Here is a 27,784-nt window from a genome sequence, read left to right as displayed (position 1 = left end):
ATTTTTAAAACATTATCTTTTAATAGAAACTGGAAAAAAAAAATGCTTCAACTTAGAATGAAACCTCAACTAATAGTTAACGGTGACTAGTCATGTGCGCACCCTGGTAGTGCATCACCCAGTGGTAGAGAGCAGCTCAGCGGGTATAAAACCCTCCAGTGCGAAGATGCTGTCAGCATCAGTGACAGGAGAGGTGGCTGCATCATGTCTGACTTGTGGCAGAACAGTCCAAATCGGGTTGTGACAGACTAACAGCCTCTTTTAAATACTTCTTCCTGACACTGACATGTGAGTACAGTGGTTTTTGGAAACCACTCGGATAAAATCTGCAACTCCAGTCTCCCTCCCACACTTTGAACTCTCCACTACAGGACAATGAGGATTTCTGCATCCACCTCTGCGCACTCTCTCTGGAAGTTATTCTGAAAGGACGAGGAGGAGAAGAGGAGCTTCATTTTCTAAAACGTCAACTCGTCCTTTTTGTCTCTGCAGAAACATGCAAAGTAACAGCAGCGCATCTGGACCCTCGACCACCGTGAGCGTTTGCGGAGGAGAAGAGGATGAGCGCGAAATCTCCAAACTCGTCAGCCCGACAGGAGCAGCCTCCAACCTGGCAGCTTTTAACCTTTCACTGAACTGCTGGCTGCGCATCCTCTCCGAGGAGTCCTCTCTGGACCTGCACGGAGACAGCGCGAACCTGGCAGTAAGTTTATTCTGGACTTTCTTTTTTTGTGTCAGTCAGGGATTTTGCATGAATCACAATAACATGCCCTGGAAGAAGGTGCATGAAAATTATATCAAATTATGGATGCATAAAATCAAATGATATGCATTAACGTTGTATCTTGGCTTTAGTGTCCTTGTGCGCACTGAAAACATAAAATCTCACGGTGTGTGTCTGACAGGTGCGAGTTCTCATCGCCCTGGTGTACCTGGTTGTGTGCGTCCTGGGGCTCGTTGGCAACCTGCTGGCGCTTTTTCTGCTCCACTCTCGCCGCCGGGGCCACCACCACTCCTCCATCGACTGCTTCGTCATGAGCCTGGCACTGACCGACCTCCAGTTTGTCCTCACCTTACCCTTCTGGGCAGTGGACACGGTGCTGGACTTCCGCTGGCCCTTCGGTCGGGTCATGTGTAAGATTGTGAGCTCGGTCACCACCCTCAACATGTACGCCAGCGTCTTCTTCCTCACGGCCATGAGCGTGGCCCGATACCGATCCCTGGTCACCTCTCTGAGTATGGACAGCCCCAGTATCGCCACTGCTCGAGCTAAGTGGGCCAGTTTAGCCATCTGGGTGGTGTCACTGGTGGCCACGCTGCCTCATGCTTTCTATTCCACCACAGTCCAGGTACAGTGAGTTAAGGCTGAGCACACCTTTACAACAAACTACCATCATAAAGTACTGACATGGTATTTTGGTGACCTGCTGTGTCCACATGGTACTAGTGCTCCTACAGTACCTCCTCATAGCAGTGACCAAAATGAACCACCCATTAACATGTCATTGTGCTTTAGTCCATCCATTATCTTAACTACCTTTTCTGGTGGGGGTCAGGTGGGTGCTGGAGCCCAGATCAGCTGATAGGCGGGGTACCCTCTGGACAGGTGGCCATCTATGACAGAGTTTACATTTAGAGGGCGACAGCCATTTACCACTGTAGACAATGTAGACTCGCTACGAAACCCTGGCAGGCATAAAAACTCTTATTTCTATAATGCGTCCCAGTACGACCTCAACAATAAATGGCATGGTACCATTTTGTAAGGAAAGGAGTGGGGTCAGAGGGTGGACAGGGATGGCACATGGAAATTTCATCCAGGATCTGTATCTGACTGGCACATCGTCTGATCTGCCCAAAAGACAACTGATTTGTTGTCTTTAATATGTAGTGGTTTACTGTTTACTGTTAGCAGCCGCTGACCTCCACCTGCTTCATGTTGGTTTCTGTGTAAACCAGCAAGAGATTGGTCGCTGGAGATTTGATCATTTAAATTGTGGCAGCATAACCCATGCCGTACTAAATTAGCTACCAAAGGTAGGGTTTTAAAATTTGAGTCACTTTTACGCTCATTTTCCAAATGTGCCTCACTTCTTGCAGTTTGTGAACCAGTCACAACTCATTGAACCATCACTGGTGTCATTTGCAAATGATTTCTGTTTTGGGTGCATCCTCTGATGCAGGTGTTGTTACGTTTACAGGTGTCTGCAGATGACGAGCTATGCTTAGTACGATTCTCTGACTCCGACTCAGGAAACTGGGATCCTCAAGTCCTGCTTGGACTCTATCAGACACAAAAAGTCCTCCTAGGATTTGTCGTCCCTTTGATTGTGATCTCTGTGTGCTACCTCCTCCTCCTGAGGTTCATCCTGAGCCGACGCGTAGTAAGCAGCATGGTCGGCGAGGGTGTCACAGAGAGGTCGGAGTGCGAGAGGGGCCGTCATCGCCGCCGCTCCAAAGTCACCCGCTCTGTCACCATTGTAGTTTTATCCTTTTTCATATGCTGGCTGCCCAACCAGGCTCTAACGCTGTGGGGGGTGCTGATCAAATTTGACATGGTGCCCTTCAGTAAAGCCTTCTACAATGCCCAGGCCTATGCTTTCCCTTTGACTGTGTGTCTAGCTCATGCAAACAGCTGTCTCAACCCGGTGCTCTACTGCCTGATCCGAAAAGAGTACAGAGCTGGACTCAAGCAGCTTCTGCTAAGAGTGTCTCACTCTGTTCAAAATGTCCTCACTTTGGTTCTGAGAGGGAGAAAGGTGCAGGAAGCGCCATTGAGTCTGGTTATGATACACAAAGAACTGAACATGTGACTTACTTTCTTAAATGAAAGGTTTTTGCCCTCAATATTTTAGGAAATGTGCTTTATACTTGACAAGAGTTAGATGAGAAGAACACTTGCATATCTGTACGCTCAACATGAAGCTACAGCCAGCATCCAATTAACTTGGCAAATGCAGCCGTGTCTTGTAAGAGAAGCCCCTTTGGCTTCAGCTGCTGCCTCGTACATTGGCACCAAAATGGTGGCTGGTGTAACACTCTCTTTTGCCCTAAACGTTCAAACTCGATGGACAATAACTGTGCAAACAAAACAATTTGGTGGTGATTTAGACACTAACTAACATGATTAGTCTTAGTAAAAATGTCAGTTTTGCCTTCAAAATGACTGCTTCCTTAACATTTGTCATGTGACAATACTGAACTCAAACTCTGAGTCCTGTGCTTTATCGTGCCACCATATCATGCGCCATAGGATGGAAATAGTTGGGGCCGTTCAATGTAACTTCTAGATGTTGTCAAATGGTAATTCATACATTTTGCAAATTTTTTGCTGCTTTTACAAACAACCTACGATGTTACGTTGTAAACAAGGACAGTTGCTGCGAGCATGAGGGCAAAGATAGAAGTAAACTACAAGCACGATGTCTAGTGGACACCAGGCACTGCTCATCATCTGGCTAATACCATGGTGGTGGCAGCATCATGGTGTGGTGGGACTTTTAAACAGCAGGGACAGGGAGACAGATCAGAACTGAGAGAAGACAACCTGCTCCAGAGTGTATGAGACGTGAGATGGGTGAAACAGTTCATCTTTCAACATGGCCATGATCCAAAGCAAATAGCCAAAACAACATCGCAGAGGCTCAAGGACAAGTTTCTGATTGTCCTTGAGTGTCCTAGCCAAGCACCACACTTAAAACCTCATTAAACATCTGTGGAGAGACCTGAAGATGGCAGTCCACACGCAGACACCTTCCATCAATCTGACGGAGCTTGAGAGGATCTGCTGGGAAGAACGGGATAAAATGCCAAAATCCAAGTGAGAGATTTACCCAAGAAGATTCAGAGCTATAATTACTATCAAATGAGCTTCTACAGTATTTCAGTTTTTAATTTTTGATTAAAACAGTAGAATAAAAACAATAAATATACACAGGATTATGTGCTGGTTGGGGCCAGCTACTTCCTAGATACTTCCTGCATCTCAAACGCCCACACATGGCAAAAATGAGTTACATCATTACATTTCATTATAAATGATGTGTTTAGTATTTATTTGGGTTATTGTTGTTAAATCGGTAAGGACACTAGAATCTACAACACTTTCATTCAAATTTAACTCTAGGATATTTGTCTTTCCGTGTTGGCAGTGTTTGACTCTAGCATGAAACTGTCAACCGTACGTGTCTGCCTTGCTGTTCCACTGTGAATTGTTTTGTGACTTTAAATAAACGACGAGGACAAAAGAGCTCAGTGACGTCTCCACCATGTTAATCTTCCCCGCAGTGACAACATCAACAAAACCACGAAGACGAGGTAAATGAGTCAGCTGCACAAAAGCTTCTCCGCGTTTTTGCCCTTTTGGCAACCTTTAAAGTCTGAACATGGATAAACATCTTCACCTGCCTGCAGACAGGGGCTGACATGAAAATACCAAACACACACACACACACACTATGCCACGGTCCCTCTATTGTGTGCCACTCTGGTAGTAATTAATCTGCATGGGAGGCTCTAATGTTGCTTAAAAGAACAGAGGGTCACCAAGCGGATCTTCATCTTCCAGCTGTGAATGGAAAACAAAGTGGGATTTCTGAAATGGCATTTGTCGATCATTTTACTGCCAACTGCGAATGCGTCTTCTGTCTGTTACATCCGCTGTCATTGTCTCTCATTTAATGTGTTCTCTTAGATGAGCTCACCTCATAATTTGACTCTTTTCTCATTAAGCTCAAAATGACAGAGCGGTTCTATTACATCCATTTAGATAGCCATTTCTATTTCAGAGCAACATCTGACAGGGAAATGGGTTGCAATCTTACCTGCTCCCAGCCATTCATCTTAAACAACAGAGAGCACCTTCACCGAGCTCCACTGCTGAGGACCGCTTGAGAAAATTAATGTCTGAGAGTCCATATGCATCCATGTATAGATGTCTATGCGTCAGTGGTTTAAAGCAATTATAGGCTCAAGATTGTTATAATGCGATTGTTAATAAATTGTTAATAAATTGTAAAAGGTGCCAAAACGGGTCAAAGTCAGTCAGACGTGGAGATGAAATGTCATGTACACAGTAAAGATATGATATATTTTATCATCTCAGCAAAGCTTGAATGTGACCACTGGAGAGAAGCCTGTTTTTATATTCTAGTGTATATATATATAATATTATATATTAATAAATATATATTAATATTTCTCCACTTTGAGAGACCTTCTGGACTCACCACAGCTGTCTGGAGTTCAGAGTAGAGACGAGGCCCCTGAATGCTGATTTGCAAAAGAACACAGCACACTAATTTGTATAAAGTCCATGTGCCGTAGTTGAAATATAGTCTCAAAGCCCATTTATATGAAAAAGTGCTGCCGGATTACTGGAGAGACTTTCCTGTGTTGTGCACCTAAGGAGACGTGTAGGTGTTGGTAAATGTAATTGTTGATGCCTGATATTAGTAGCTTGTCTGAGGTAAGTGTCAGCTGGAAGCCTAACTTCATCTAATGGTCTCTAGTTATTAAAGATCAACTAGCTTTACTAATCTCACATCTCATCTCATCGATCTTTCAACTTGTATCGAGATTCATCGTGAAGATATTATTTAATACAAAATTCCCACCTGGAAGCTGGGATCTTCAAAAGCCTCCTCTGGATTTAGTTTGATGTGATAATTTGGTAACAAACATAAGTAAATTCAAAAACATTTGCTTGCAGCAGTGTCAGGGTATTTTTGTTTATGCTTAAACACAGGACAGAAAGAACAAAAACATGTCTCTCTCTGGAGAATAATCTCATCAAGGACTGTGAGGATGAATCTGAATGCAGCCGTTACTGTTGAGACATTTGACTCATTACAATTAAGATGCTCACGTCTTAAATGAGGACAGATGACATCATGTTCTTTCAAGAAAGTCAAAAAAATCACTGCAAGATTTGATTTTTCACATTCCAAAGCTTCAGCAACTACAATTCAGGTTTGGAGCATTTGTTTTGTTCAGTTTGACGTAAGCTGGAAAGACAATTATATCAATCTGCTGCTGCCTCCATCGGAACATGAGGATTTTCTTTTTGGTTTAATGAACTTATCAAAAAGAGTATGAGTACACTCTAATATCCAAAGGCTATAGCAATCGGTTCAGTGAAACTGAGACCGGACAAAGATGAGAAGAAGCTTATCTCCTTAAATTGGATATCTTATATCAAGTGTTCACTTTAAATGTTATTGCTGACGTAAAGTGTTTGGATCGCCCAATGCGAAGTTAGTAAGTCAGTCCAATCATGAGCACTGCTGAGAAAACAGAATGTGAAGATGAAGTCGTGCAATTTCATTTCTAAGAGCTAATCCCAGTCCCAGAGGGTTTTGACACGAATGATCTTGTTGGCTCGATGCATTATTGTCACTGTCTCGCTTAAAACCATCCCAGTGACGCCCATTGAAACATCTGAAACACTGAACTGACTGACGGTGGATCAAGAAGACAGTTGTAGAAATGACTTTAAGGATTTTGCTACAGGTTGAGTGCACATGCAAATGTACCAAATACACTGCTTAAAGAAATCAAGGGAACAATTAAATCACACATTGTATCTAAGTTGAAAATATTCACTCATGTACATTGTTTAACTGGTTTAGAACAAAATATTTAAAAATTTGAGCTGTGTATTTTAAGGGATAAGGGTTAGGTTAACTTATACAAGCACATACAAATCAAACAAGTTTTTTTCCAACTTTTTTCACAAACTGAAAATTTGGGAACCACTGGCCTGAGCTTACCAATTCAAGTTTATCAATTTAGCACAGCTGAAAAGCCCGCTGATTAGAGAAGCAATGAAACTGGCCTTCAAGTTGAATGTTTGGTGCATCAGCAATCACAGAATCCAGATTGCAAGAAACAAGCTTTCCTGTGAAACACGTCATGATCATCAGCTATTCTTGTTCTGAGAAATGAAGGCAACTCCATGCGAGAAATTGCCAAGAAACTGAAGATCAATGCTGTATATGAGTCCCTTGCTCCCACAGGGCAGTGTAAAGTGACTCTAACCAGAATAGAAAAAGGAGTAGGAGGCCCCGGTGCACAACTGAGCAAACGGACAAATACATTCGACGCCTTGCAGGTCCTCAAATGGCAGCTTCATTAAATAGTGCCCACAGAAGACCAGCCTCAATGCCAACAGTAAAAAGGAAACCCCGAGAGGCTGGCGTCTGGGCAGAGTTGCGAAGAATAGGCAATAACAGAGACTGGCCATTAAAAAGAAAAGATTAGTATAGGCAAAAAGAATAAAAACGGAGTGTTACAGAGAAATTCAAGTCTGAGGTGAAGTTTTCCTACATTTCTTATTCAAAATCATTTCATGGAAAACAAAGATAATTTCCAAGTGACCCCAAACTTAGGAAAAGTATTTCTCTCAACACTAACTATAGATCTAGAACATATGGAAACACGTAGCTCATTAACACCATAGTGTAGAGGCAACTGAGACAAAGATAATATATTAAATATGAAATGGAGGCAGTAAGAATAGTGCTGAGGACTGTGTAATGACTCATTCACAGCCCAGGCACTTGGCTCTAAGCATGTGTTTGATTTGCAGCTGTTTCCTATACATGATGATCCAGATTTATTTTATTCAATATTATTTCAGCACGTCAATTCATATGGAGGGAAAAAAACAAAAATTAGTTGTAGTACATGTAGAATGCATTATTTTGTAGGCTATTGAATGTGCCAAAGCCTAAAGAACATATCGGCCTTGGTAATCATCTACTTATACAAACATCTGTGCAATTAAGGTGAACCAAGTCTCTTCTCTTCTCTCTTCTTCCCATTGACACTGGTTATTGAGCGAAAGTGGGTTTGACGTTTAGACACAATACGGTGATGCATAATTACATCTTTAAACTACCTAAATGTGTAGATGCTGACCTCACAGATGTTAATGATGGTTCATGGCAAACACAAAGAATCATGCTATTATTTCCCCGCAGCTGACTCTCAGTCCACAACACACAGGAGGTAAAAACACAAAGTTACTATGTTTATTGTCAAAAACAAGTGTTAAAAATAGGACATATTTCAGAGTACTTTGGTTCCTGAGATAAAAACATTTAGCTAAAAACTGTATGAACATAGCCCATTTACAGCCAGTCACCAGCAGGTGCTATTGACAAAAACAAGATGAATTCCAAATCTCGCCAGACGGACTAATTTTTTGTACAAAGAGAAAAGCCTTTTGACATTTTTGGGAAATTGAAAAGTATAATCATTTAGTCAACACACTATAAAAATAAAAAACAAAATCTGGTTTACTAAGGTGTCTTTAAAGGCGAGACCTGTAGGAATGAGATCTGGGGCATATGGTTATAAATAAAGCTTTTAATAAAGGTGCAGCAACATGACACACCTTATTAAAAGCTTTATTTATAACTTTGTGCTCCAGATTTCATCTCGACCGGTCTGGTTCTAATAAATTACAGAAGTTTGATCATCCATAAAGATCCCCTTTGTAATGTCTACACTATGGTAGGAGTAACGTTCACAATGCTGGTTGAGTCTTGGTAAAACAACTTCTTACAGGATTAAGTTTTTTTTTTATTTTTATCAGAATTGAAAAGAAAAGATTTCCATGCACCTTATGGTAGGAGGTCTGTTTGTCAGGCTTCAGCTTTGACGTGTAACTGCTTGTCATTGCTGTAAAGCAAGTGTAAGAAATCTATGTATAACAAAATGGCTACGTGCTAGTAGAGCCTTTTCTCCATCAAGTGTTAATGACACCTGCTTCTGTCATCTGTGGAACTGATCAAACCAAGCACCCTTGGTTATAAAGTTTGTCTCTGGACCGGTTTGTGCTGTAAAGTTGTTGTGAGCCTCAAAACACTTGAGGCTATTTGTTTTCATTTATGCCCACAGATGAGTCTGCTCTCTCCCGCTTTACTGAAACGGGCTCCTCTTTAACACCCTCCTCCTGTGTAAATAGTGCTGCTTCTCTTTTCCTCTCCTCTTTAATGATGTCCTTTTTCACCTTCTTCTTTGCAGCATCATCATGTCCCGGTTTAACATCATTACTGTGCTCTGAGGTGGGTGTGGAGCTCTCGCAGACAGTTGGACCCTCCCACTTTGGGATGTCTAATCCCAGCAGCTCCATTAGCTGTTTCATGACCTCATCCACATAACTATGGATACAAATGTGTGCATGCTTGTCCTGTAAGACAGAAAATTACACCTTGTGAAATAATAAACCTTAAGATGCCAGAGAAATGTATCATTTATGATTTGATGTGTGAACAGCAATACAAATATGTGGGCGATGCACATAATCATAAATGTGTGTGTGGTGTGTGGACAAGACTCACATGCTTTGTAGGCTGCAGGTTGACAATAACAACTTTGCCTCCATTGCGCTTGGTTAGGAGCGGAAGGTCTCCACTGGGTTTGATCTGCAAGGACGTGCCGAGTGTCAGTGCCAGGTCTGCTCGTCTGGGTACCGACAGTAGAGAAATACAGAATGTGCCACATGAACAACAGCTTCATCTTTATTATTTACCTGTTATTAAAAGGAATTCATAGTGTCAGAGTAATTGTGGCTACAGAGATACTGTGTGGACAAAACTGTGATTGACCAGCTTTAACTGCCTGTGTTTTTTCCAGTGCTAGTGTGAGGAAAACAGAGCTACGATTATTAGTCAGTGATTTAAAGTAGATGGAAATGTGATATGTCCTTACTTCCTCAGTACAACACAACTCAAAAATTAACACAGTTTGTATAAAAATATTATAATAGTTAGTATAATAGTTATAGTGTGTCACAGACCCTAGATAAAGGTGAAGCTAATTTATCTAATTGACCTTGCGGTTGTGTTGACACACAATAAAAGCTTTTTGCAGCTGAAAGATTGAATATTGGCACGAGATACATAAAACCCCAGAAAAGCTTTTAAATAAAGGGTCATTTACATGTCGGGATGCTGACACAGAACGCAAAAGTCAAAATGTTGTAATAACAAACCACAGACAGATAAATCAGAGACAAAAACACAACGTAAAAATGGAACAAAATCTGCTGCAGTTTTGTCTGGACCACCTGCTGGCTTCGTCCGCTTTATTCAGGTCTCTGACAGGAAGCGAATCTTCCCAGTCCAGTATAGTGCTGATCAGCTTCCCTCTGTTGTAGGAAACAACAGATACTAATAATATAATATGTCACTTGTGATGGTTTACTGCTCATAGTTTCAAAATTCAAGTTCATGCATGTGTTACCTGCAAGCTCTGAGTCCTCTGGAGCGAACAACATCACAATATCGTCCTGTTGGTTTCAGCCCCATTACACCGATCACCTTTTCTCTGACATACTGCCTATAAAACAATGAATCCCTGTTTCTCAAGATGAATTTACACACAAAACATCACAATATAGGAACAATGACCAGCTGTCTTTTGCCTCCAGACTGCCTGACCTTTTCAAAAAAGGGACTGAAGGGGATTGAAGAAAAAAACCCTCTAAGGATTTCAGGGACCCAGAACCAATGTAGACTTGGTGCAGAGTTGTCTAAACATATATCAGCTCTTCAACCCTGCTGGTTTACTTTGTCCCAAAGGCAGTGAGAGCTGAAGATTGTGCAGGTCACTGGGGTAAAACGAAGTGAGAAAGGGTGTTTCCATTTGAAAAAGAGCAGATGGTGATCAACAAAAGACAAGCGCCTCGGTATTACAATACCTCATGTGCAAGAAAAACAAGCATTGTAGACCACTGGCTTTTACCTTTGACACAAGGCAGAATAAATCATAGATTCATGCTGCTGTTTAACCCAAACTTTGACTCACACAGGTGTGAAAGAAATGCTGATTTTCTGATCCTGAGTCTTAGGGAACATGTCTATTATAGCTTTGTCTTCTTGCCATCTGCGGTGGAACCTTGTTGTGGTTTTTCTGCAGCTGCAGGTCAAAAATGCTGCGCTACAGGTGCTTATTGTGGCACAGAAACGCCCCACACACTGCATCAGATCCACACGTAGGACTCAATAAAACCTACAATGTGAAAATCACAGGGGTGTGCTGGTATCTGAGATGCTCGTAACATCTGGCATCAACCACTGTGCATACTAATGCGTGTTGTCTGCATGTGTTATAAAGTGTACAGTATGTGCTGCAGCACAGACAGTATTTGCTCTGTTGTTTTACCAAACATTTTGTGTTTATAAGTTGCACTTAATAAAATGGTCCCAAAGTAAACAACTCAATGAAAGCAGGAGCTTGTTAAGATGAGGATTATCAAAGTGTGTGATCATCAGACTGTGGGTGTCTGGTCTGTGTGTGGAGACATACCTGCCGCACTTCTCACACTGCTCCACAAACATGTTTCCATGAAGCTCTGATAAAATATCCCTAATAGATGGAGAAGATGGAGAGAAGGTCACAAAGATGATACTTACTGTTTACAAAGTTAAAGTTAATGTCAGAACTCTACAACACAGCTTTTTACTCAGTTCTTCTTTGACTCGCACGCTGATAAATATTCTGAGCACTTGTGTAAACGCCTTCCATACTCCGCCTGGCACCTGCTCAGATTAGTGACAACCAGTTTATTTTGCCAGTTCGTCTGCAGTATCAATGATTTCCTCTGAGAACTACCACTTCGCTGTTTGGCCCTGTTTTACAAAAACAAACTGACAGAGAGTAGAGGGAGAGCAGAGAAATGGCTTCCAGGGAATGCGAGTTTTCCAATATGCTGTGGATGTATGTTCCAAAATTGGATTCTTGGCCTTGGGTGAGTCCAATATGATTGGATATTCCAGAGTGAGACCAAATATTGTCCATCATAATGAGCTTTACATGAGCAGCGTTTAAAGAATTACTCATATCTGGCACTGTTACAGCTGTTATCACGAAGCAGCAGCTTTAAGTCAAAACAATGAGTCACAACCCAACATGAAGCAAACTGGCATTAGAGTTTGGTGATGTCACGCAATTTACAATGGGGTACATTTGTGTTGGTGAAACAAAATGAAACTAAACAAAGTTCTTTCCTCTTCAAAAAATAAAGGAAATCACTGCATTTTCTGAATAAGTTGAGCTGAGGACATTTACTCTAAATAAACACCTCATGTCACTTCATTCCTCTCCACTAATGCTGCTTAATGTGAACAATAGTCGCATGTAGTAACTCTGCAATTTGTATCCTTTATATGTAGTATTTTAACTTTGTTCAGCTCATTGTTTCGGTTTTCTAACCCACAACTTCACTGTTCACTCTCACCACTCACATTAACCTGGTTTCTAGCAGCAGAGCACATCTGTTTTTAACTGGAACAAATGTAGCTAGTGATCACACTGGAGCGTTTTGCATCTAAAAAGCCAGATATTACTCTCAGGAGCTCTTAAAGGCCAAGACAAGGACAGTAAATACTGGAAAAAACATTAATCAGAAGGACTTGCTCTTTGTTTGCTGGGTGTGTTAATCGTTGAACTGCTTGCTAACATATTTGCAACGAAACAAGACAGGAAAATAGGCAAATGATTTGATTAAGCTATTGAGTGTGTAAAATGCTTGAGGGAACAGGGAGGAGGTACCTGGGGAAGCCTGATCGAACATGGAGACCATCCACATTCTGGCTGATGAGATACTTGACGTACCCGGCCCTCTGCAGGCCCAGCAGAGCCATGTGAGTCAAGCTGGGCCGGGCATCTTCAAATGTAGTGTCAAAGTGGGGTAACTCACCCTTTTCTTCTAATGTCCACACGCCCTTTGGACCCCTGAAACACAGAGATGATTACACTGAGAGTGGATATACTAGGTGTTTGAAACTGGTGTGTTCGTTTTGTATCCAAACATTGAATTTTAATGATCATATGGGAGGATTTTTGCAAAGGAGTTCTGCAAAATTTGTGTATTAAACGGACAAGTTATCAAATGTTGGAAGTCTGCGTCCACTGAACATACGGATGAATAATAAAAAAGAACATGCAAAGACTGTCCCAATATTAAATTGTACAAGAAAAATTGCAACAAATAATCAAATAGGAGTTATATTACAGAAATACTTTACAAATATTTCACAAAAATAACAATCTATTTTGACATATTTCTAACAGACTGAGGAATTACGTCAAATCTTCAGTCATTCTGCTTCTTTTACTAATCAGCCAGTTTTTGGTATCTGAATGAGGAATGAAATTCATTGCTAATGTCAAGACTGGTGCTGTCTAACACCCTCACAGTTGCCAAGCTCTTTCGAGGATTCATAACTTATCTTTATGCATCAGACGAGGGAACGCATCCAGGGAATCCTTAACTCAGCCACAACAGTCTCATCGCTCATTTTAGATCTGGATAATACAGCCCCAGCTCTCAACGCCAATATGATTCAGTGCTCAGTCAAAGCCAGTTTAAAGACATACGAGCATTAGCAGAGATGCATGTGTGTTATTAATTACATTTCTATCACTGTGATTGCAGGAAATTAAAGCCATGGAACTGCTGTTACCTTCACCTTGTGGTGTTAATAATATTAAACTGAAGGGATGAATTTGTTACTCAACTGAAGCATGTGTCTGTGCAGCAGCAATGGGAATATAATTTCAATGAGTGTAGAAGTGTACATAAAACCCTTGGCTCTAATGATATTGCTATTCAAGGTTGGCTCTCCTTGACTGACGGGCAGACCCGTCAATTATTAATTAGTCGAGTTTTCAGAGCTAAAATACCCAGGCATGTATAACTGAACTCACCCTCTGACATCTGTCACTCACACCAGATGAACCACGAAAGAGTGAATTTATTAGTGTCATAGTGAGCGAAGCAATTTAAGCTCTCTATTTTATGTGTCACAGTTAGGTTTTCTGTGGAAACTTTGTATTTACAAGGAAACCTATAATGCCCTATAATGGAAGAAAACAGAGAGAGGTGTGATTTATCTCAGTGTGTTAATGATTTTACAAAGAGCTGGATTTGCAATAAGCAAATATCACCCTCACCTGTTAAAAAAGTGGTACTACAGCAGAAGCATGAGATTTGGTGATTCCCATTAGATCCACCAAAACAGTGGAAGAATTACATTTTTAGGCAAAACAGTGACTCTGACTCCCACGTCATGCAGCTTATCCAATTACAGTATCTCTCTGTTTAATGAATTGTGACATAAAGGTAGAAGCTGTCTACAGGGTAATCCCCTCTGTGTCAAATACCTCATTGTCATTTTACTAAACAACTGTCCTGCAATGGGAAATCTGTAAAATAATAACAAGCCCCACTATTATGTGTTTTAAAAAGTAAGAAGTCATAATTATAATCAACTAACTAATTCAAGACTCCCACATGCCTCAGCCCTAACCTATCAGGCACTTTTGGAAATCATTCATTTTATTACATTGCCCTACTAATTCACCAAAACTACTTACATCGAACATCTCTGACATTTTAGCTTTATTAAAAAATAAGAATCAAAACAGCCTTTTTTGAGACATTAACACCCTAACGTCCCTTATTTATTGTATGCATAATTATATATATATAGTATTTTCAAAACAGGAAATGTTACGATTGGGTGCTGCAAAGAAAGATGTTGACTTGTTTGACACAACAGAAATACAAGTCGAATGCAATGAGATTTTTTAATTTGCCATTCACAACAACCTCTGACAGATATACAAATCTAACTGGAAAAATTAATATTCAGCAAAGCTTTACATATGGTTACTGTAAAACAAAAAAAAGGCAAACTACTACTGAATGGCAGCTGTTTATGTTCATCGCTCATCAGGTATGATATTTCCTTTATGCCAACAGTATATAATATTCTTAAAAATCTGTACTTTATGCCTCACCTGAAGTCAGGGATTCCTACTGAGGTGCTTATTCCAGCTCCAGAGTGGACAACCATGTACTGCGATTCTTTTATCAGCTGAGCTAGGGTCTCCACCTTCGCCCTCACTTCTTCTGGACTATCAAACACCTGCCAGACAACAATGTACAGCAGGTTCAACAACAGCTGAGAGACACTGTTACAGTGTTTTATATTAATAATTTAGAGCTGAAATATTTGCTTTCATACAGTGTTTATTATCATTTAGGAGGCCCTAGGTAGTATTGGAGGAAAAACTTAAGAGCACTTGGAGTCCGGATTTGTTGTCCATTTCACACGCCTTTAGGAATAAACTAAGATCAAGACACTTGCAAACAAGACAAATGAGACATTTGAAGTTATCCAGAATAAACAAGTATATTGGTTTCATGAAAAAGATGGTATTAACAATTGTGACCTTTGCTGTTGTTATTTTATGATAAGGTGCTTGATCTTCTACTATTAAAATTAGGTGATCAGATCAAAAAACACTGTATGCATTGGGTCTTTAAAACTGTCAAACTCTGAGATTAACTATTCTGGCTAGTTTAGGTTACTCTGTTAGCTTTATTAGTTTTTTTTTATCGTCAGGTCAAACATCCCTCATCAGTTTGCAAGACATTAGCTATCCAGGGATGGGCAGCCCTGGCCTTTCAATGCCACTGCTTGTTTTCCAACTAGCTAGTCCTACGCACTGCTCATTACCTGGACCAGGTGAGCACAGTCTGGAGGATACCAGTTCACTTTGCCTTCCCCAACTCCACACCCATCCAAGGTGTTATCTACCAGCTTATGATTTCAGGGATAGGTCCAGGGTTGCCCATCCCTGCTTTAAATGATCTAAATCGTATCCAACCACTAAGTTACATCCTAAGAACAAACCAACAAACACATATTCCTGGCAAACCTGATAGCTAGCTGTTTAGAGAGCTAAATAACGAGTTATCTTTACCTCGGGAAGTCCGCAAACACCTTTGTTTGCGTATGGCGAGAGCCCAGCAGCATAATTCACAGACATGACTGCTATTGGTATCGTATCTTTATTGTTTGCGTTTTACAAACTGCTTCTGTTACCACACCGATCTCCCAAGCAGGATTTCGCTGTATTGTTTGGCTGACGTCATCATTGAGCGACTGAGCGACGACGTCTGCTGTATTTACATAACTAAGGAAATCGCAGTACCCAACTTGTACTAACCTACATTTTTAGACAACTTATTCCTAGTTTTAGCGTGAACATAGATATACAAGTAAAAGTTGACTGTCACCAGAATTGTACGTACGCTATGCATACATTTGTTTTTATACAAATACAAATACATTAGTTAATTTCTCATCAATTAAACTTAAATGCGTTATTTTACAGAGCTCATGAACTCTGCTTATTTTGTTAGAATCTTATAAGATACACACACACACAAACACACACATATATATATATATACTCAATATACCAATTTAAACTTAAAATATTACTTTTTAAAACAATCATTGGACTTGCCTTTTGAGGCATAAAAAATCTGAACTGAGAAACCCGCTAGTTTATAGGTGAGCAGATTTCCCGGTATAACTATGAACGCAGCAGTCTCTATATAATTCTTCTGTCTGAATTTATACCCGACTGCTCCACCTCCAAACACATACAGGTACATACAACTAGTATCACTGTCCTAAAATGATTTATTATTATATACAGATTTATAACATAGCCTATAAATGAAGCTAAAATATGTTGTTTCAGCTTTGACTTTACTTTCTCTAAGAAATTGAAATATAGAGATGTGAATTGTGATTTGTGAAGAAATACAGAGTAATGTAAAGCTCTTCCAAATGTACACCAAGTGTATATTTTTAGGGTTGCATCTCCTAACCACAACCATTAATAATGATGTAGTATTCAAATAAACTAATAGATTGCAGCTAATAAGTACTGAAACTGAAAGGAATTACTTAAGACAGCATTTTTTTCCCCAATATATCTTTATTTTTTCAATTTTAAATAGCCAAAAATAAAAAATAAGCACAGGTGAATAAAACAATATGGTGATCATCCATACAGCTACATGTGCATATCAGTTAGGGTTCCTGTTGAAGCTGTAAACCAACAATGAAGACCACCAAAAGAGGAAAATAGTTGCTTGTCTTACTTGTTTTATCATTTGTAGTTCATTATCCTGAGAATTTCAGTATGAAGTCCCAATTTAAGTAAATTAAACAATCAATATTGCTGATGCAAAAATAGACAGAAAGGACACTCATACACTCAAAATGATATCAAAATCTGTCCACTCTTAAGAATAGAAATGAAACTACAACATGGTGACCTTCTTCACTTCCAGGGACTTCCAGGGCTGAAAAACTTGATAAGCCAGACCGATACTGCAAGAACATCTTGTGACAGACACTTTTTCTACAAAAGCAAACCTAATAATCTCATTACATAAATCATTCTCAAGCAAAGACTGCAAGCATGTCTAACCAAAGAAAGAGACTAAAATAACAAAGCTTGCAAACAAAGACAAGAATACAACAGTCATAAAATGTTTTGGGCTTTTCTTTACACTGTTTTAGGCCTTTGGCTCCTTCAGGCTGCCCAGAAAGCAAACCTGAGGAGAAATACAATTCATATCAGTAATTAGATCTGCCCCCTCCACCCGAAAATCTTGGTCATACTACTCTTAAATCTGAGCTACTTCAAATAACCTAACCCTACACTCAATGACAGAGAAACACGTCAAACAGTAACCAGAAATAACACAGCACAGATCAACTTCATGTTAGCAAAAATGTTCACATGGGGATTGGGTTTGACCCAGTAACTCAGCTCACCACACGCAGTTCTCCATCGTCAAAAGTCTTTGTGATCACTGAGCTGAAAATGGATCATGATGCAGGTAAACAGTCCACCAGTAAAAGAGACATAAAGCTTCCGAAGATGTTCTGGCATGCACAAGAAAACACAGTCCTGTAACAAGTCATGGCCTGCCTTATTCAAGCGAGACAGACTGCGAAACTTGGAAATGTCAGATTCAATGTATTGCAGAACACTGCTCGAAGTCCTTAATTGTCTATCAGTCACTTAGACCAACTACTTATGAGCAACACCCACTTACAATTAGGGAAATAAAGATATGAAAGAGCAAGGCTGAGAGAAGTTTGGAAGCTTTTGCACCAGTGCAAATGTTGCTGTTGTAGACAGTGGTATTCATCCTGCAACACCTTTTAATGTGGGGTGAACTGAACAACTCAATAGGATTAAGTAGTTAAATAGTTGAAAATTTTCTATCAAAATAAGGTTTCGGGTGATGATGAAAAATGTGAAGAAATCTGTGACTTTTGTGCTGGTGCAAATCTTACCAGTTCAGACTCTTCCATAATGGTGCATCGATTTTAACCTCCAAAAAGAATTCAGAGGCCAAGGGAAAAACAGCTCTTTTCATTGGTTTAAAAGTGGGAAGCTTCAAACCTTTTCTTGGTTGTAGACCTAGAATATCTGGCAACCCGGGCAGAAAAAAAGATGCTAGCATATGTCAGCTAGATTGAGGGTAATAAAGGAGGTCACGACTCTTCATTGCCTGAGTCGTCCTCGTCATAGCAGCAGTCGCCATCCCCACCCTCCATGTCGTCGTCGTCATAGTAATAGTCATAGAAGAGGTCAGAGCCCTCGTCTGGGGCTGGGGCACGTGTGCGGACGCAGTACTCGGCCAATGTGGTTGGAACTTTCACACCATCGCGCTCAGCTTCAGCCTTGGTGGACAAAACCTGTTTCCTGAATGTGACAAAGATTATACAGTAGACAGCTGTCATCAAACACTGACTGACCTGAACAGCCACTTTAAATTTGGTATAGTGTTGTAAAAAACTGTTGTTATGCAAGTAAATTGATGCTGCGTGACATTTTACCTGATGATCTCTACATATTCCCGGTCCTTGCCCTTGCTGTCCCTCCATTTACGGTACATGACGGATGCATCCACATTAGCAGGAGAGAAGGTGTTTGGTTCATTCAGCAATGAGATCACACTCAGCAAAATGGTCCTAGTGGTAAATACAAAGGTAAGGCTCAATTCTCACACACACAAAAAAAAAACAAAAATTACCACAGTATCCTCCAGAAAATTAGCTTTATGGCCATATGGCATATTTGTTATTTGATTAATGGATGAGTAGTATTTAATCTAGCAGCCTCTCTGGCCCATTTTCAGATATAGCTACAGTTTTTTGAACTTTTGTTGAATGATTTGTTGAATTAGGGCTACAACTGAGTCTTCATAGTCATTTTTAAATCAACAGCCGTCATTTTCTCAATTAATAGATTAAATATAGTCATACATGCCTAGAAATGCTCATTTACAATTTCAATAACACACATATAAATGTTTTAAATTAGTGCATGAATGCTCACAAGAGGAGCTATAGCTGTTGACACATAGTTGATTTGGTGGCTGTTTAAAAAAATATTTTAACTATTTTTAATTTTAAACTGAGTTACAATAACAGTACATTATGAAGTTCTACAAATAATGGACAAGCAAAAAAAAGGGAGCCATCTAATGATCTGCCTCAATACAAACCACATTTCCCCTGCTGCACTAAATCCTCAGACATTTCTGGGAACTCCTGAAGAGATTCCACTGAAGACATCATGTGATAAGAGTGTGAGTCAGGTGAATTATTAAAGGGTGTGGGTTGTGTGAATTATTAAAGTGGTAAAAAGAAGATGCACGAGTCTCTGAAAGAACCAGTAAGGAGAGATATATGAAGAGAAAGAGGGAGACTGCTAACCGGACATTCTGGGTGGGATTCCATCTCTCAGAAGGCAGCTCTCCGCTCTGTGGGTCATCCACTGGAGGGTGCAATATTGAAATGCACACATCTCCATTCTAAAAGAGAGGGAATCATTTTGTTTGACTGTGTGCTGCATCATAAACCACCGTAGAACAGTTATTTTAATTCTATAAATATTATTAGCAATAATAAATGCCAGGCTGTGATAGTACTATAAACCCAGATTTACCTCATAGATGTTGGGGTGCCACATCTTAGTGAGGAACCGGAAGGCAGGTGGGGAGTAGGGGTAGTCTATAGGGAACTTAATCCGGGCCTGGGAAACAAAACAAAAATTTTAGACATAGCTTTAAATTGTATCACAACAATATTACACTTTTTTTTTTTTTTTAGACTAAAGTATGGTTATGTAAATGATGCCCCTAATGCCACTTTTCTGTTAGTGTTGATTACTTTTAAGAAATGTTAGCCATCTGTTTAAACTGCAGAAAAGTTTTGGAGCAAGGCTTACAATATTATGCATCCCATCACAGCATGCAACAGTACCACAACCTGGACAGTAAATATATGTGTGGCCCGATAACTAATAAGATGGCAAGAGCAACATGGGGGTTCCTGGGGAACCGGGGATGAAGATGAAAGGTCTGTCTATCATCCTCTGTTACCAAGGTTTGAGAGGCAAAACACTGGCAGCTTTTATAGAACTAATTTGGCAATAATGATCATCTATATTAGGCAGGCAATTGGTAAGCACTTCTTAGAAACACGTGCTGCTGGGGGTATTAATGGGCAATAAATGTGTCTTCTACGCTGTTCTTAGCTTACCTTAAAATACCCCCCTTCATAATGAGTGTTGGGGGGTCCAAAGATGGCCACTTCCCAGTTGTATAAATCTGCTTCGTCCACCAGTGTTATTTTGAATCCCTCGACAGGCTCCTCCTGAAGGCTCTTCATTTCCAGCATGAGAGCCTTCTGTGAACTGGCTACATGAGAGGGGTCGTGCTGCGCCATACTGGAAAAGGTAGCTTTCGAGATTATCTGCGGTGGACGGCTGACGGTGTTGTTTACACGGACACGGCAAAGTTAGCCTTCTTAGCCAAACAACCCACCAACACTAGAAAACTACTTGGGCTTTTTCGACGTGCTAAGACAATGAAACAGGCCAAACCAGCCAAGCTACGCACAAGCCAAACAAAGGTTGTGTTGATTTCCTCACGACTCAGATGAGTTATTCACCAATGTCAGCACTAAGAAAGTGTTGAACTGACCAAACCATTGTGGCTGACTAGTCCCGTCAGCTTTAGTTGATCTACCTGGCAGAGCAATCACGGATATAAGCCGTAAATCTACTGGTAGCTGCTAACCGATGTAAGCTAGCTAACAAGCTCTACCTTACCGACCAATAGAAGCCGTAGGTCAGTGAAACCAACCGTTTCTAACTCTGAGCGAGAGCCAAATCACAAAAGAAAACACAACTATTGGTCTGAAATGTTATCACACAAAAACCCCACCGATAATGGACAAAAATGTAGTTAGCTGATAACGCCCCAACAGAAGACTGTGTAAAGAAGAAGGAATCCCCTCAAAACAGGCAATGGCGCCGTGTGTTGTGCGGTATTTGTAGTCCTTTTCCCTTCTGTAAACATTAATTCCTCATCAGAAAACAACGAATCCACGTAATGATTTATAAAGTACTTGATTAGATACAATATAAATTAAGCAAGAGGAACCAGTTTACTTGTGATCATGTTTTGTTGAACATTTTAGTTAAGAGTGAATTTAGAGAACTACATTTGACAATTATCTGACGTCATGCAAACGACAATGTTGTTTGTGTTTCAGAAAAGCTGCCGTGACCTATTTTCACTTTCAAATTATTTAAACACAATAACACATTATAACTGCATTGATTTGATTCTGAATGCTTAATGTGATATAAAACCGTTGATAAACAAGGGTATTTGTGTATATTTTATTTTCGCTCAAGCAATACTCATGACGTAAAAACTAAGCGCCATACTTAAAAGAAAAAGCCCCTTTAAGGCGGCTTTCTGCTGCCTGAGTAATTGTTTTAGAAACAGACAACTAAACGCATTGCTTTTTTTTTTAGGAGATGTTACACCGGTGTAGTGGTCTATTGATTGGCTATTATTGTTTTTATTGTATAAGTTGTATTCACACTGTGAAAACAACAGACTGCTATATTTATTACGTCTTATTTATGCGACAGAGAATCATTCGGCCCCCGCATTGACAGAAGAAAGTTCGCAATGGGTTCGAAATCGCGACGTCGGTCCCGCTCTAAGTCCAGAAGTCGGAGCAGGGATCGTCGGAACAAGTCAAGAGTGAGTAGGTCTCGATCTCCAGATGAAAGGAGAGGCCGCAGTCGGTCTGTGGACACGAAAAGAACCGTCCGGGGACCCGGACGGTCCGGTAGCAGGGACTCCAGCGAGGGCTCTGCAGAACGACGTCGTTCTCAACACAGGGGCCGTGCTGGGTCCAGGAGCGGCTCGGAGAGCGACAGGAGGCAAGGAAAACACCGTCCTGGGAGCAAGTCGAGGGGTCGATCATCCAGGTATGAGCTCATGTTTGTATTGTAACTATTTATTATCGGTGTGCAATATTTGACACGTTTTCCAGTTCGATTGATGCTATGCATGTTATGATGGAAATAGTGGTAAAATCAAAATAGAATAAAGGAAATTTGACCGTGATAATCCGCTCTTAGTCAAAATTATGATACAGGTTTGCCTACCTGTGTTTTCTGTAATTCCAGATTTTGGCACCTGAACATTGGACCTTTCTTGTATACTCAGTGGCCCAGTGTTACAGTACCATCACACAAGTTGTCACACTGTAGTGTACTAGTAGTACAGTATGCCTGGCTGCTGTACAGTAATTAATGTGATAAAAGAGCAAATGATTGTACACAATGATGAAGAATCTGCTGTTTACAGATACTTTTGCCCTGTTTATTTTGTCCAAGCCACATATCAATTTTTGATGAGGTGTTCAACCTACATATGTAAATATGTTTGTTTGTACATATTAATGAATCCTGTTACTCAATATCAGAGCAGAGAATGACACTGATTTGCGGTAGAGATTAGAGAAATTGTCGCGAGTATATGATTGACCACCAGTCAGCAAAAACGTACTAAAACACTTTTTCTGTCTCAGTTCGGATTCAGATGATCTCAAAGTGAGGAGAGGGAGAAAAAAGGAAATGGAGAGCCGGAGAGGAACATCTCAAGACAGGAGAAGGGGAAGGTCCCATTCCTCATCTGTCTCCCGTGACGGAAGCAGTGACAGAGAAAGAAGACGGCGGAGAAGTCCTAAACGAGGGAGTCCAGCCAGAGACAGACGGAGGAGGGAGGGGGACAGAGATAGAGAGAAGTGGAAGAGCAGCAGCAGCAGAGACAGAGAAACCAAAGCAGAAAAGGACAAAAGCTGTGAGCAAAGGAAAAAGAGTGAAGACAGGAACCGAGGGAGGAGTGGGAGAAGTAGAGAGAGGCAGCGCTCCAGTTCACCTGAGTCATCTGACAGCTCGGGGTCTGACCAGCAAAGCCACACTTTAAAAGAAAAGGAGGAGAGGAAAAAGCAGAATGAGATGCTGAAGGCTCTAGAGACACCAGAGGAGAAGAGGGCCAGAAGATTGGCAAAGAAGGAAGCAAAGGAGAAAAAAAGAAGAGAAAAGATGGGCTGGAGTGAGGAATACATGGGATACACCAATGCAGACAATCCCTTTGGTGACAACAACTTGTTAGGCACATTTAAATGGCAGAAGGTGAGGCTGATTAGCTTAATCACAGAAGTCTCTAATGTTTCCTGTCATAACTATAGTTGAATATTGTCTTATCCAAGAGTGGTGTGTGTTTGTGTGTGTGTTTTACCAGGCGTTGGATAAGAAAGGCATTGGGCATCTTGGAGAGAAAGAGCTGAAAGAAAGAAACAAATGTATACAGGAGGAGAACCGCAGAGAGCTGCAGAAGGTATGAGCACGGAGCTAGTTTTTTTTTTTTTTTGTGGCAGTATAATACTAGTGTTATGAGCCGCAACCCTTTCGTTAACCTCACTGTGTTCATGTAGGTAAAACAACTTCGTCTGGAGCGAGAACGGGAAAAGGCCATGAGAGAGACGGAGCTAGAGATGCTGCAGAGAGAAAAAGAGGCAGAGCATTTCAAGACGTGGGCAGAACAGGAAGACAACTTCCATCTGCATCAGGCCAAGCTACGGTTAGTTCATTTCAGCACTTAATGTGTATCCCCACTGGCAGCTTCCCCTTCTCATGTCACAGGCAATTTATCTTGTGGTATGATTTAAATAGTTTGATTTCACTATTGCAGGAAACATCCATGTTCCTGCAACCGTTTCTTATACGCTTATAGTGTCTTCAGAATCTATTCACACCACTTCCCTTTTTCACACTGTATTATATTGTAAATTTAATTCTAAAACAATTAATCTGCACTCAATAATGAGGTAACACATATTTAGAAAGGTTTGCAAACGTGTAAACTTGAGCCATAAAGTCTAAGGAACTCTAGACTGCCACAATATAATCTTGTGGTGAAGAATACATCACAACACTTAATACAATACAACACAACACAATCATTTTGAATTTCAACTAGAAGATGGTTGAAACCACCAGGACTCTTCCTAGAGTTGGCTTTGTGGCCAAAAACAGTGTGGTAGTAGCATCAACCTATGGATGTGCTTCTCAACTGCAAGGTCAGGGAGACTGGTCAATTAAAGGAGGGATGAATGCAACCAAATACAGAGTGTCATTGCTCAAATCCAGGTGTGAGAAGCAAGTAGAGACTCACACAAGTAAGGTCAAAGCTATAATTCCTGTTGAAGTGGCTTCCACAAAGTAGTTAAAGGTCTTAATATTATATTTGTAAATCAAAAATTGACCTTTGGCTTATTAAATGTAGGCAAAAATAAGTATTTATCAATTTTAAAGCAAAAAAGGGGTCTTTATATGATCAGTATGTTCATTTAGAAAGAGACAACTACATTTAAGCTTAGTATGTCAAACAACAGATGTTTTTGAGTACATTGTATACACCAACCAGTATTATTAGTAGTAATACTGGTTGGTGTGTATGCAATGTAATTATTTTATTCACAATAAAATCACAAAGCTTATGTTTCAGATGAACACAACAAAGTGTGTAAAAAGCAAAGGGGCTGAATACTTTCTGAAGTGATTGTACAGTCTATGCACAGTGTCACACCCTTCTGTGTTGTTTGTTTAGCTCTAAGATTAGGATCCGCGATGGCCGCGCCAAGCCCATAGACCTTTTGGCAAAGTACATCAGTGCAGAAGACGATGATCTTGCTGTGGAGATGCATGAGCCTTATACCTTTCTCAATGGGCTTACAGTGACCGACATGGATGATCTGCTGGTGGACATTAAGGTGTGTTTCGCTATATGTCTTACATGTGTGTAAATATACAGTAATTGAGTTATTATTCCAGTGGAAATGCTGTATGAATCTTATCGAAGAGAGTTGCATTTACAGAGGTGTGGTGGTAATGTAAAAAATATATAGAAGTTTCGTAATCACCACCAAAAAATGAGACAGCAGCATCTGAGTAGTTCATATTTCAACACTGACTTTCAAGACAAGCTTTCAAGAAGTGATTTTAGGATCATTGAGATTATTCTAATGGATGTTTATGTGAGTAAAATGAGACGACACCACTGACAAACTCTGCATGGTTATTTCATGTTAGTGTCCCTGGGTCACATCTGTCTGCTGTTGTCTCTATTAGCTACCACCCAGGGGTGCTAATCCCACAGTTGTCAAATATTTTGCTCTGTAGAATTTACGATCACATGCTCCAGTGAGTTTTATTTTACTCACGTAGCTGCATGTGGTGCTGTGAAAAATGACGTGTCAGTATACAATGTTAACAATATAGTCATGTGGACACTTTGCACTTGATCTGCACATGGCTCACTGTATGAGTGATGTTGTTCTGGCAGGTGTATATGGAGTTGGAGCAAGACAAGAACGTGGACTTCTGGAGAGACATGACGACCATCACGGAAGACGAGATCAGCAAACTGAGAAAACTGGAGGCTTCTGGGAAAGGACCTGGTTCGTAATAGTTTCATATTGTCATCACAAAGTCTCTGACAACTCCTTTTGTCTTCTGCATTTCTTGTTACATGAGTGTAAGTTACATCTGCACCTGGGCTCATCTGACAGATTCTGTGAGAGATTTTGTGGTTAACAAACATTTTTTAAAATGTTTTATGCAAATGGAACTTTCAGGTGATCGCCGTGAGGGCATCAACACAGCTGTGAGCACGGATGTACAGAGTGTTTTTAAAGGGAAGACATACAGCCAGTTGCAGGCACTGCACCTAAACATTGAATCAAAGATTCGTGCTGGAGGGTCCAATCTCGATATTGGTTACTGGGAGAGTCTGCTGCAGCAAGTCAGAGTCTACATGGCCAGAGCCAGGTACAAACACACCCACCCACTGTTTTTCTGCCTTTGTTCCAATTTACATTTCTCATTTGAATTCCACTTTAGCTCACACCCAATGTAAATCTATAGCAACAAATTACCCACATGGATCTGGGCAGCCAACGGCAATGTGGATGTCAAACTATTATTTTTGTGTTCAAGGTTAAGAGAGCGACACCAGGATGTGCTGCGTCAAAAGCTGTTCAAGCTGAAACAGGAACAAGGAGTGGAAAGTGAACCTTTGTTTCCCATCATCAAAGAGGAGCCAAGGAGCGACGAAGATGAGTAAGTACAACCATGCACTGCACACATCCTGGAACTGTGGACAGTCGGTTACTGTGCATATTTATGGTGACAGCGACCTGTGGTTTAGGTTTCACTTCCTTTACTTGTGTGTTTCTTTTTGAGCATGTAGTGTATATTATAACTTAAAAACGTTGTTAAGATACTTGACTCCTTGTTAAAAGAGATCAAATGTTTTTGGAAAAGCAGGGTCAGTGCGGAAGAGCAACCTTCATCCTCTGCAAAACACAGGAATACTGACAGAGAAGACAAAGAGGAGGCCGGCCCATCCACATCAGCAAACCAAGATAAGGATGGAGGAGAAAAGGGCGACAAGAGGGATGAGGAAGACAAGGACGAAGTGGTGGAGGCCGTGTTGACGGAGGAGGATTTGATCCAGCAGAGCCAGGCAGAGTACGACTCAGGACGCTACAGCCCCACTCTGCTCACGTCCTCCGAGCTGCCGCTGGACACGCACACGATCACACCAGAAGAAGACTTACACAGGCTGCAGTTAGCACGCAGACAGCTACAAGTCACAGGTATGAGACCAACACACACACAGAGTTTCACAAATAGATAAAATATTTCAATGTTTTCTTAAATCTTATGTAAGAAGAAATGGATGTTTACTGACTGAATGATGTTGCAGAATGATGATTCTTTAACTTCTTCATCCGTCAGGTGATGCTAGCGAGAGTGCAGAGGATTTCTTTGTACGTCGCGCTAAGGAGGGAATGGGCAACGATGAAGCTCAGTTCAGTGTCGAGTTTCCAGTCACTGGGAAGATGTACCTGTGGGCGGACAAATACCGCCCCAGGAAACCCCGCTTCTTCAACAGGGTCCACACGGGCTTCGAGTGGAACAAATACAACCAGACGCATTATGACTTCGACAATCCTCCACCCAAGATCGTCCAGGGTTACAAGTTCAACATCTTCTACCCAGACTTGATAGACAAACGCTCCACCCCACAGTACTTCCTTGAGCCCAGTCCTGACAACAAGGACTTTGGGATTCTAAGGTTCCACGCGGGCCCTCCATATGAGGACATTGCCTTCAAGATTGTAAACAGGGAGTGGGAGTATTCACACCGACATGGCTTCCGTTGTCAGTTTGCTAATGGGATCTTCCAGCTGTGGTTCCACTTCAAAAGGTACCGCTACAGAAGATAAGACCAATATACCACGATGGACCACCATGGACCAGGAGCCCAGTCAGTGGGGCTGTTATTTTGACTGTACAGTCAGTGTTGAATTGTTTCAGCTGCTCACAAAAATCTGTTTCTTAAAGCAAAAGTCACTCTGTACTATCGTCTGAAATGGTAAATGTTAGTTAAATGTAAATGTAGTTTGAAAATTACACATTAAAGATTTTTTTCTTCTTTTTACTC

At 40.8% G+C, this 27,784-nt stretch overlaps 4 protein-coding genes across 5 annotated transcripts; 2 read left to right on the top strand and 2 right to left on the bottom strand.

Moving 5' to 3' along the window:
• The first annotated feature begins 496 nt into the window (after positions 1-496).
• Positions 497-2,813, top strand: LOC113172208 (relaxin-3 receptor 1-like). Its single transcript, XM_026375074.1, has 3 exons — positions 497-703; positions 906-1,349; positions 2,202-2,813. Exons 1-3 carry the CDS (start codon positions 497-499, stop codon positions 2,811-2,813), a joined length of 1,263 nt encoding a protein of 420 aa, XP_026230859.1.
• Positions 2,814-8,053: 5,240 nt separating this feature from the next.
• Positions 8,054-15,945, bottom strand: sirt6 (sirtuin 6). Its single transcript, XM_026375367.1, has 8 exons — positions 15,784-15,945; positions 14,815-14,942; positions 12,562-12,744; positions 11,317-11,376; positions 10,252-10,347; positions 10,076-10,156; positions 9,348-9,471; positions 8,054-9,196 (listed from the first exon to the last, which is right to left on the bottom strand). The coding sequence occupies exons 1-8, from the start codon at positions 15,847-15,849 to the stop codon at positions 8,879-8,881; spliced, it is 1,056 nt and encodes a 351-aa protein (XP_026231152.1). The 5' UTR covers positions 15,850-15,945; the 3' UTR covers positions 8,054-8,878.
• Positions 15,946-16,803: 858 nt separating this feature from the next.
• On the bottom strand, positions 16,804-21,218 carry cdc34b (cell division cycle 34 homolog (S. cerevisiae) b). The gene is made up of 5 exons (XM_026375133.1): positions 20,445-21,218; positions 19,849-19,935; positions 19,617-19,714; positions 18,735-18,869; positions 16,804-18,600 (listed from the first exon to the last, which is right to left on the bottom strand). The coding sequence occupies exons 1-5, from the start codon at positions 20,628-20,630 to the stop codon at positions 18,390-18,392; spliced, it is 717 nt and encodes a 238-aa protein (XP_026230918.1). The 5' UTR covers positions 20,631-21,218; the 3' UTR covers positions 16,804-18,389.
• Positions 21,219-21,857: 639 nt separating this feature from the next.
• Positions 21,858-27,781, top strand: cactin. Of its 2 annotated transcripts, none has more exons than XM_026374446.1 (10): positions 21,858-22,194; positions 22,800-23,406; positions 23,516-23,611; positions 23,709-23,854; positions 24,884-25,046; positions 25,619-25,733; positions 25,911-26,103; positions 26,272-26,394; positions 26,602-26,933; positions 27,076-27,781. In XM_026374446.1, exons 1-10 carry the CDS (start codon positions 21,890-21,892, stop codon positions 27,564-27,566), a joined length of 2,571 nt encoding a protein of 856 aa, XP_026230231.1. In that variant the 5' UTR covers positions 21,858-21,889; the 3' UTR covers positions 27,567-27,781. The 2 variants fall into 2 exon arrangements, with proteins under 2 accessions (XP_026230231.1, XP_026230230.1); XM_026374445.1 differs by having other exon boundaries at positions 26,599-26,933.
• Positions 27,782-27,784: the final 3 nt, after the last annotated feature.

This window comes from Anabas testudineus, chromosome 17, assembly GCF_900324465.2.
Source record: "Anabas testudineus chromosome 17, fAnaTes1.2, whole genome shotgun sequence".
Classification (NCBI taxonomy): Eukaryota; Metazoa; Chordata; class Actinopteri; order Anabantiformes; family Anabantidae; genus Anabas; species Anabas testudineus.
The sequence above is the reverse complement of the archived record's forward strand: the minus strand, read 5'-3'. Positions and strand labels throughout refer to the sequence as shown.

Bases quoted from the DNA above. Each gene is read 5' to 3' on its own strand.
- LOC113172208 (XM_026375074.1), top strand. From the start codon at position 497: ATGCAAAGTAACAGCAGCGCATCTGGACCCTCGACCACCGTGAGCGTT. The intron at 704-905 runs GTAAGTTTATTC...TGTGTCTGACAG, and splicing joins GAGACAGCGCGAACCTGGCA to GTGCGAGTTCTCATCGCCCT. The intron at 1,350-2,201 runs GTACAGTGAGTT...TTACGTTTACAG, and splicing joins TCTATTCCACCACAGTCCAG to GTGTCTGCAGATGACGAGCT.
- sirt6 (XM_026375367.1), bottom strand. From the start codon at position 15,849: ATGTCTGTGAATTATGCTGCTGGGCTCTCGCCATACGCAAACAAAGGT. The intron at 11,377-12,561 runs GTACCTCCTCCC...TCCATCTATTAG, and splicing joins GTTCGATCAGGCTTCCCCAG to GGATATTTTATCAGAGCTTC. The intron at 10,348-11,316 runs GTATGTCTCCAC...ATTGTTTTATAG, and splicing joins CAGTGTGAGAAGTGCGGCAG to GCAGTATGTCAGAGAAAAGG.
- cdc34b (XM_026375133.1), bottom strand. From the start codon at position 20,630: ATGGCGCAGCACGACCCCTCTCATGTAGCCAGTTCACAGAAGGCTCTC. The intron at 19,715-19,848 runs GTAAATCTGGGT...CCTCTCTTTTAG, and splicing joins GGCACCCCAACATCTATGAG to AATGGAGATGTGTGCATTTC. The intron at 18,601-18,734 runs GTAAAATGTCAC...TGTCACATTCAG, and splicing joins GAATATGTAGAGATCATCAG to GAAACAGGTTTTGTCCACCA.
- cactin (XM_026374445.1), top strand. From the start codon at position 21,890: ATGGGTTCGAAATCGCGACGTCGGTCCCGCTCTAAGTCCAGAAGTCGG. The intron at 23,612-23,708 runs GTATGAGCACGG...GTGTTCATGTAG, and splicing joins ACCGCAGAGAGCTGCAGAAG to GTAAAACAACTTCGTCTGGA. The intron at 23,855-24,883 runs GTTAGTTCATTT...TTGTTTGTTTAG, and splicing joins CTGCATCAGGCCAAGCTACG to CTCTAAGATTAGGATCCGCG.